This window comes from Hakea prostrata, chromosome 2, assembly GCF_041222555.1.
Source record: "Hakea prostrata isolate BN-2017 chromosome 2, UWA_Hpros_2, whole genome shotgun sequence".
Taxonomy (NCBI): domain Eukaryota; kingdom Viridiplantae; phylum Streptophyta; class Magnoliopsida; order Proteales; family Proteaceae; genus Hakea; species Hakea prostrata.
In genome coordinates, this window is record NC_142601.1 from 12,692,904 (window position 1) to 12,702,589 (window position 9,686).

Consider the following 9,686-nt stretch of genomic DNA (forward strand, 5'->3'; position numbering starts at 1 on the left):
AGTGCTCCCTGACGGGTTCCTGACCACACAAAACGTGGGGCCCACGGATAAAATTTAAAATTTTTTTTCTGTTTTTCCAAAAAATGTTTTTATCGTGGGCCCCATTGCTTTGTGTGGTCAGAAACCGAAGAGCTGATCCAGACTCCGGAATACATGGTCGGATCTAACGATGATGGATCCAAGTCATCTAACAATGTTTCTAGAAAAAAGTTTCACAAGGAAAACGAGAACACTATAATAATTATGAAAGGCCAAAACTGGTCAGAGAGGCTGACAATGCATGAAAGATATCTAAGAAAGAAATGTCAAGTCTTGGATCGTGTCTCTGACTATAAATGTGGGGCCCACACTAAATAAAGGCCCGTGAAAACTTGCGATTTAGTCCAATCGCCAGTTTTTACCACGTGTTAATTGATCCAGTCCTATTTTCTTCGCATGCACATTATTTTTTGGAACGTTGGATCGAAATTTCGGTCGCAATCGTTCAAATTCAACGATCGAAATAAATTTCGAACGAAATTTTGAATCTGACAGTCATCTCGCTTGACGTTAACGCGCGTGAACCGAACAAAATTACATCTTTTCCATCCTTCTTATCTGAAATTTAGACAAAACAGGAAAAGTAACTAGGAAATGGAAGGTACAACATGATTGGAGAGTAGATTCCCAAATCACTATTTATGGGTAAAAATCATAATCTTCTCCATGCAAGAACTGTTCTTGTTAACACAGATTTGCAGAGAAGCTAATTCGCTCTTTCTCTCTTTGTCGTTCTCTGCGTTCATTGACCAATGGAGAAATCGAAATCAGGCTATGGAAGTGATGGAATATACAGATCTCTTCGTCCTCCGGTGTTCATTCCCGATGACCCAAATCTCTCTATGGTTCCATTCCTTTTCAGAAACTCCGATTCTTATTCCGACAAGCTCGCACTTGCCGACGCCGATACCGGCGAAACCCTCACCTTTGCTCAGCTCAAAACCATGGTTGCCAAGGTCGCTCATGGTCTTCTCCATCTAGGCATCAAAAAAGGCGATGTTGTTCTCATCTTCGCTCCTAATTCAATCCAATTCCCTCTCTGTTTCCTCGGCATTGTTGCAATTGGAGCCATTGCCACCACTGTAAATCCTCTCTACACCACCGCAGAGCTCACCAAGCAGGTCAAAGACTCTCATCCCAAGCTTGTCATCACTGTTCCTCCGCTATGGAACAAGGTCAAAGGTTTCGCTCTGCCGACGGTGATGCTGGGTCCACCCAATTCCTCGCCGCCGATTTTCTCCGGCGCTGGCATCTCAACCTTCTATGACCTGATCAACATGGCGGAAAATCCCAACCTGGAATTACCCAAAGCTTCGATCAAGCAGACCGATACGGCGGCGCTCTTGTACTCTTCCGGCACTACTGGGACGAGTAAAGGCGTCGTTCTTACTCACCGGAACTTCATTTCTACCTCTCTCATTATGACAGCAGACCAGGATTTCGCCGGCGACATGCATAATATCTGTCTTTGTTTTCTTCCGATGTTTCATGTATTTGGGCTCTCCATCATTGTTTATGCCCAGTTGCAGAGGGGCAACATGGTGGTTTCCGTCGGGAAATTCGATATGGAGTTGGTTTTGAGAGCAGTGGAGAAGTATAGAGTGACCAATATGTTTGTTGTTCCACCAGTCATGATTGCTCTGGCCAAGCAAAATTTGGTCAAGAAATACGATCTCTCTTCTATCAAGAACATTGGTTCTGGTGCGGCTCCTCTGAGTAAGGAGATAATGGAGGAGTGTTCCATGAACTTGCCCCACGCCACTGTTGCTCAGGTAGTATATCTGCGAATTCCCCTTCAATTTTTGAAGCTTGAAATTCTTTAGGATTGCTGCGTTTTGCTCTAATAAAAAACATATGATCCTGCTCAATATGAATTGGTTTGAAATTGGTTGCGGTCGTAGAAAATTGAATCACAAAGTAATCTGTTATTGATTTTCTGTTATTTTATCAACTAGAAGAAGGAAACAATGCCTAAAAACTGAAGACCAAACATGATCGGCCACCAATTTTAGAAGCCAATTTCTGTTTTGATATGAATTTCTGAAATGATCTTTGAACAGGGTTATGGGTTGACTGAATCGTGTGGAATTGGAACACTAGAGAATCCAAATATAGGAACTCGCAACACTGGTTCATCTGGGCATCTTGCTCCAGGAGTCGAAGCGAAAATAGTTAGCATGGACACACTGAAGCCTCTTCCTCCCAGTCAATTAGGGGAAATATGGATTCGAGGACCAAATATAATGCAAGGTAGCTGAAACTCACTCACGGAGTATCCTTACTTCTTGTACATTTTAATGCTTCATTTCTTCAGAAATTCACTCATTTTCAATGCTAACTTAACGAAAACCTTCAGGTTATTTCAACAATCCTGAGGCCACCAAGGCAACATTAGATGATCAAGGTTGGTTACATACTGGAGATCTTGGATACTTCGATGAAGAAGGCGGGTTATTTGTTGTTGATAGGATAAAAGAACTCATCAAGTGTAAAGGGTTTCAGGTGAGATCAATTCTAGTACTTCCTCTAGAAAGGCATTACAATAGAACTTCTAAACTAATGCATACTTGTTTTTGTTCTTGATTATATCTTTGATTCTGTTAGGTTGCACCAGCTGAGCTTGAAGGAATTCTTCTTACACATCCAGAGATATTAGATGCTGTTGTTATCCCGTGAGTCGCAATCATTGATAAATTCGGAAACAAATCTGAGGATAATTTTGTATGGTTCTTATTATTTTTTATGGTACGTTGTTTGGTTATTATTGATAGTGGATGTTTTGTCACTTTTACAGACTTCCTGATGCTGAAGCTGGTGAGGTTCCAGTTGCTTACGTGGTCCAGAAACCCAAGAGCTCATTAAGCGAAGAAGATGTTCAGAGATTTGTTGCAGAGCAGGTAGAGGAAAATTTTATGCATGTTATACACGCTGTAGTAAAAAAAATTGTGTTTTTTGGGGGTAAAGCGTAGAATGCATTAGTAAAAAATTACCACCATTGAAATGTCTAGGTGGGTTTTGCGAAATTGCTTGGATCATGAATGTCAAGCCGAGATTTTGGACCATCAAATCCAAAATCTATCCGAAAAAATTTCGGTCGAGATCGAAATGTCAAGCTGAAATAGCCCGTGGTGTTTGGCTTGACGGGACCCAAGCAAAGTTAATTGGGGTTTTGTGGTGGTAAAAAAGGCACCACTTAGATGTTGACGGATCATTTTTTTGTAGTGTATCGTCCCTTTCTTAATCTTTTGGCTCTTCTCATGGTGTGTTTTAATGGCCACCATGCTATCATGCCTTGGGACTGCATGCAACCATGCCTTGGAGCTCGCATGCTAACATGTCTTCGGATTGTCATACCACCTTGCCTTGGTTACCGTGTGCCTAGATCCGTTCAACGCATGAATCTAACCATTTATCTCTATCTTATACCAAAATAATAATAATCAATATAATTGAATAAAATAAATACTGATTTGAGTCATTTTCAATAAAAAGAAAAATAACATTTTGTATTTGCCTCTCTTATAGTATTTAATAAAAAAAAAGTTATATACTATATTTTCATGACATAAATGTTTTTATGTCTTTTCAATTTCCTTTCTTCAACTTACCAGATTTAAACAGACATATGAGATACCAGTAGTTTCATATTGGATTAATTTTCTGGCTCATTAAGTTACTAGTTGAAGAAAGGGAATTGAAAAGGTATAATGGTATTTTGGTCTTCAAAATGACGCTACATCCTTCTTCTTTTTTATTGTTTTGAATTACCACCGGGAGGTAAATGTAAAATGTCAATTTTTTTTTACTAAACATGACTTGGACCAAACCTTAGGGGTATGTGAAAATTACCAATAAATAAATAGAGATAATCTAACACTAACAAATAAAAAATCTCCAATTATTTTGCTTTGCCTATGTAAAGTCTACTCTTAATGCAAATTAGTTAGTATTTATAAAGAAAGTAGTTTTCATTCAAAAGTGTAGCCTTAGCAATCTCATATATCTTGTCTCTGTTCTCTACTTTTGAAGCATCTTACTTTTTTTCTATCAAACAAACATGGTCTTAATCAAATGCCTTTTCTTGCAGGTTGCTCCTTTCAAAAGATTGCGTAGGGTAACATTCACAAGTAGTGTTCCAAAATCAGCCTCTGGAAAAATACTTCGGAGAGAGCTTATCCAGAAAGCCAGATCTAAACTATAAGGTGTTAAGAATTAGAAGAATTTTTGTGTCTATACATACCCATCAGCAAATTATTATTTTTTTGGGTAGAAATACTAATCATGTAATATTTGAAGTAAGCATACCAATGATTTTATTAATAATATTTAAAATGATGGGGGGAATAATATATCTTGTAGAATCCAAACCCACATGGAGGAATTATCCAGGATGCAAGAAATCCCATACATCAGAGTTCTGCATACCTTTAAGAGAAGCTAATAATGTAGTAGATGTACTTACTTGCACCTCATACAAAGCAAAACATTCCTATGTGTTTCCCTTTCTTCCCCCCCCCCTTTCCCTTGGTAGTTTGGTAGCCCTGGTTGATTGAAATTGCTTCTGTGGTCCAGTGCGCCGTTAGATCAAAATCTTGGTGGCTGACTCGTTGCATCTCTTGGTTTAAAGCAACGAGGGGCATCGAGATTCTGACCCAATGGGCGCAAGACTGCATGACTGAAACAAGGTCCTTTGTTAATACATAATTTGTATTGAAATCCTCTGTGGGGCAAAATCCGACGGCCGCTTTTGGATGGCCCCACATGTCACTACCTTAAATCATAGCCATTCAATCTTTCTTTGCTTATTTCTCTGTAAACCGTTAACGATGAATACGGTTTGAATGAACCAACATGGTTAAACCAAACTAGGTTATCTTGTACCGGCTTAAAAAAAAAAAACTCTAAAAACCTAAATCAACATCGTCTTCTATATCGATTGAAAACCTAAATCCAATCAAACTTCTCTACATCATCTTTTATCTCAACTGAAAATTGATATCTTCTTCTATCTCGAACCTAGTTTGAGACTTGAGCTTGCATTATAGAGTTGGATTCGTCTACACCGCTTAAGATCTTCAAGGGAGGAATCGATCAAACTTATCTAAGTTCTTTGTGTCTTCTTCTATACTCTATTGTCCTAATTGAGCCCACACACGCCATTGTCAATGAAGACTCGGCAAATGATTGTGACTAAGATGACAACAATGAATGATTATGACGACACAATGGAGAAAACTAATTTCCTAAATCGGTAAGTAGTTTTCTCTAGAATCTCTCTCCACAGATGCATCTTCTTCTATACTCTTGTTTTAATTCATGGATGAATGAATATAAGAGCTTTGAGTTACAATTGCATTCAATTTGATTGTGTCTACATGGCCTAAGATCTTTCATTTGGGGAAATTCTTGTAAAATTGTTTGAATACTAGCTTGCATGCTAATGAAGCGTTTGATGAAATGTTTATAAGCAACTTGGGTCAAATGTAAAGATTGACAATAGTATTTTGTGGAGTTCTTTTTTCCCCATTGTTGATACTAAATCCTTAGCTCAAAATGGAAGAGCACCTAGAGATAAACCAGGGTATGCTAGTTTGACTCCACCAGGATTTGTAAATTATTGTTCTCTTTTTATTTATTTGTTCATTTTCTTGGAGAACCCTACTCATGTCATTACATTTGGATAAAAATACCCTGCTCATGTCTGTTTCCTTAGGTTCTGTGATCAATTAGAATAATTCGCTAATATCAATTGCACACAAGCCTGTTAATAAAGCCAACTCCAATAAACATAAGGGAGTATGTGGGAAGATTTAAACTCTGATCACCTTTGTTTTTGATTGACATACTCTGCTTTTGGCATCCAATGAGTAGGGTGAATCAAAACTGAAATTCCTTGAATGGTTGCTCGCAAGATTGATTAGCCATTGTCTTTGCTGTGGTTGAAAGCATTTGAGTATAATAGGGTAATGCATTACACTTGTAACTATTTTGGGAGAAAGAGAGACTGAAGAAACATTACCAGCTTGTCCTACATTACTGAATCTCGAGATAGTTGAAATGATTTTATGATCAAAAGCATTATCAAATAGCCAATTTGAGCCTCGTGCATTTGTAGATTTCCATGAAACAGCTTCACTTCCGCTACGGTCTTCCGCCATTGTCTTATGAGCTACTCAATTTCGTTGATGAAGCCATTGCTTTCAAGCCTGTTGACTTAGGTTCGCTTCGGACCAAGATAGCCAGCACCATAGCCTCACAATTGGGAGACACTGTTAGGGTAGCCGGTCAATTGAAGTGGATACTGAGACACTAGATAAGATTGTGGCTGGTGTTTGGTTCAGCTAGACTCAAGTGATGGTCTGAGTAGATAAAAATTTTGTTCTAATTTTTCAGCACATGAAAACTAAACTATCTATGGCTGCAATTTCTGATGACGGTGCCATCATTCATCTTGTTTAAGCTAGGATCTAGGAGATAGTGAGGAATGGCTAGTTGTTAAGATCACAATGGTCATCGAACATGAGTTGTGAAGATCACAAGGGATTGCAATGGCAAAATCCCATTTCTAGATGGTGGTAGAGATGTAAATATGGTAAAATAAGGGTATGGAAGAGCTTGAATTGCAGTAATGGAGGGGGGGTAAAGAAACGTTAGAGCATAAGAGTTTGGGAGTTGAGACAGTACTATAATCTTTTAACAGCTAAGGAAATGGCCCAATTTTATAGTTTTACCTCCTTTAATTTGCTTCTGCCATTTATAATTTTATTCATATTAATTATCTAGAGAATGAGATCAACAAGATGAGGCATCACTGTGAGATCAACTAAATGGTCCAGACCAACAAAATTTTCCTATTTACAAAAGAAAATTCAATATTTTCATCAAAATAAAAGTATGTAAGGCATTATGATAACAACCAACTGAACAGTTGGTGCTAATTAAAATTTTTAAATGGGCATATGTAGTACACAATTCAAAAAAGGACCTTGAATATAGTTGTCTATGATGGAACATGATGCAAAACTGATGTAATCTTTGAAGCAACAATGCAAGAGGAAGAAGACCAAACCAATACCATAGCTTGCAGCTTTGATTTGGCTACTTTGGATCTGTTTTCACTGGATTGTAGTTCAAGTTGTTGTCCACCAACTGAATCAGTTATGGGGTTTATGTTGCACTAGTGTTCTATTACCTTTGTTTAACTACTTCTTTACAAATTTTCCTTTAGTAGCAAAGAGTACTTCTCATTTGTAATAATTTTCATGTTTGAATGGAACTTTGCCAACAGAGTTGGAAGTTGGAACCATCAAAGTGAACTTAAATGTTGTGAAATGCTCTGAATCACTGTGAAATGCTGCCAAAAAAAGGAACTGGAGGTATTCAAAGAAGGTGAACTTAGTAACTAATTCTTCTTATTTATAATTGATAGATCAAAAGTTTGGAGGAGTAATTCTACTTATTCAGATCCCACTGCCATGCTGAAAACACTCTCAAATATTCCAAAAAACAGCAGTGGGACTTAGACTTTCAAGAGTCATGGTTGAGTAGCTAAAGGTTTTCCTCCATATCTTTCATCTTTTGCAAACACAAATGCCAAAGCTCAACTATAACAACTACTGTTGCTACTTCATCATCATCAGTAACTCCACAATCTACAAATCAACAAAGTGATCTTTAAATTAAAACTTAGGCTTTACTCTTTAAAAAATGAACTCTTATGGGATCGAACCATCATAACTTAGATAATAGGGATAATTACTGTTGCCCCCTTATACTTTGATTTTATTACTACTTTATCCCCTCTACTTTTTAAAATTGCTAATCCAACCTTTAACTTTGTCGAAAATTACTAATGCCCCCTTCCGTTAAGCTTAGTTAGTTTATTGATGATGTGGCATCTATTTATTTTTTCAAAAACCCAAAAATAACCCTACAATTATCTTTTTACTTATTTACTCTTTTGCAAGTTATAATACTATCATTAATTAACTATGGAAAAAAATTAACTTTAAATTAATTTTTCTTTTCTAAAAAGAAACTACCGAATAAAGAAAATACTTGATTTTTCTTCTCTAAAAAGAATTCGCCGAATAAAGGAAATATGTGATTACATAAAACTTAAAATAGAAACTAAAATATTAGGAATATCAAATGTAATTCAAAGTTGAAAATTGAAAATCTCCTACTATATGCTAACCATTGTACAAAGTGTGTGGTCCCACCAAAGCCAAAATTTATTATAAAATATAAGATTTTAAGGATATAATTGACATTCAATATAATTTCTAAAAATGAGGGTAATGTCATATTTTTTAACTTCTTAATTTTAATGAAGGGCAAAATAGACATTACATATTTGATGTTAACAACCACTTAACACCGTTAGAAGTGAGGGGGCAGCAGTAATTTCATAAAGAAAGAGGTTTGATTAGTAATATAACCAAAGTACAAGGGGGCAATAGTAATTATCCCTAGATAATATCTAGGTGCTATTCTAGTTGAGTTAAGGATTCACCTGAGAAACAAACATGTTAGATCCAATCAAAAAACAAATTGTAACAAGAAACATGAATTGCATATAATGTCCAACTTGAGTTTCTAAATCGGTATAAGTATTAAACATACAAAATATGTGGAATTAAAGATTCCAAAACAATGACAATGAAATAGAATTTTATTATTGAGCTTTACTATCAATACAAATATAATGAAGCCATGAAAATGCTATCCTAACAAATCAATATTACTAAGAATAATAACCCCCCTCTTCCAAAAAAAACAAGAAAAGAAAAAATCCCTAACGTGACATATATCTACCTCTTAAGACCTCTTGTTCGCCATAGTGAACCTTAATAAACTGAGAGAATTTAGAAAAAGAACTATTGACTAAATGGCTTCTCTACTTGTGTGAATCCATATGATAAGACCCAAGTCAATAGATAAGTTGCAAATTCCTACAAGAAATTAAAAGGGCTTTTAGATATAATTTCAGATTTTTGAGAAATTTTTATCAACAACAGAAGCAAATAAATTGTCACAACATACCATGAAATCATTGAGATGGATGAAGCGGATAAGTTGTTGATCCTTGTGAAGAAGCAAATGTCTACATCTGTGACAATGAAAACATGATATTGATGATATTAAAAAGTTAATGTTAAAAAAAAAAAAAAACCATAAAATCCAAAGAAGTGTATTGAACCGTGTTAAAGCGACATGAACGGTCCCTGATAGTCTTCCATTGCTTGTAGAGTGTCATGTGTATTCCAAGTAGCCATTGAAGATGGTTGCTTTGATGTATATTTCAATTGAATGTTGACTTTCTACCTGCTCATTAGACTTCACTTTTTTCTTACTTTTGTCAATATTTTTAGTCCAACCCTTGTGCCTTTTCTTACAAGCTTTCTGACTTTTTTTTCTTCAATATTATATTTATATTATCCTTATAGTTTGCATCCACTTAAAGCTTTCACATTTTGATTATTTTCAATTAAATCTACTAGTTGTATACGTAACTGTTTTGCACATTTTTTGGCAATCTCAGAATCTTTTGTTGAATTAGAGGCATGACTTGTCAACTTAACCAATGTTTGACAAAAAAACTTGTAACGCTATGTGTGACTCAAATTAGTATCTTCTATAACTTA

The 9,686-nt window shown here is 36.0% G+C and overlaps 1 protein-coding gene across 1 annotated transcript; it reads left to right on the top strand.

Moving 5' to 3' along the window:
- The first annotated feature begins 618 nt into the window (after positions 1 to 618).
- LOC149023801 (putative CoA ligase CCL7) lies at positions 619 to 4,519 on the top strand. Its single transcript, XM_089144290.1, has 6 exons — positions 619 to 1,811; positions 2,100 to 2,289; positions 2,396 to 2,541; positions 2,644 to 2,711; positions 2,834 to 2,936; positions 4,127 to 4,519. Exons 1-6 carry the CDS (start codon positions 792 to 794, stop codon positions 4,238 to 4,240), a joined length of 1,641 nt encoding a protein of 546 aa, XP_089000416.1. The 5' UTR covers positions 619 to 791; the 3' UTR covers positions 4,241 to 4,519.
- Positions 4,520 to 9,686: the final 5,167 nt, after the last annotated feature.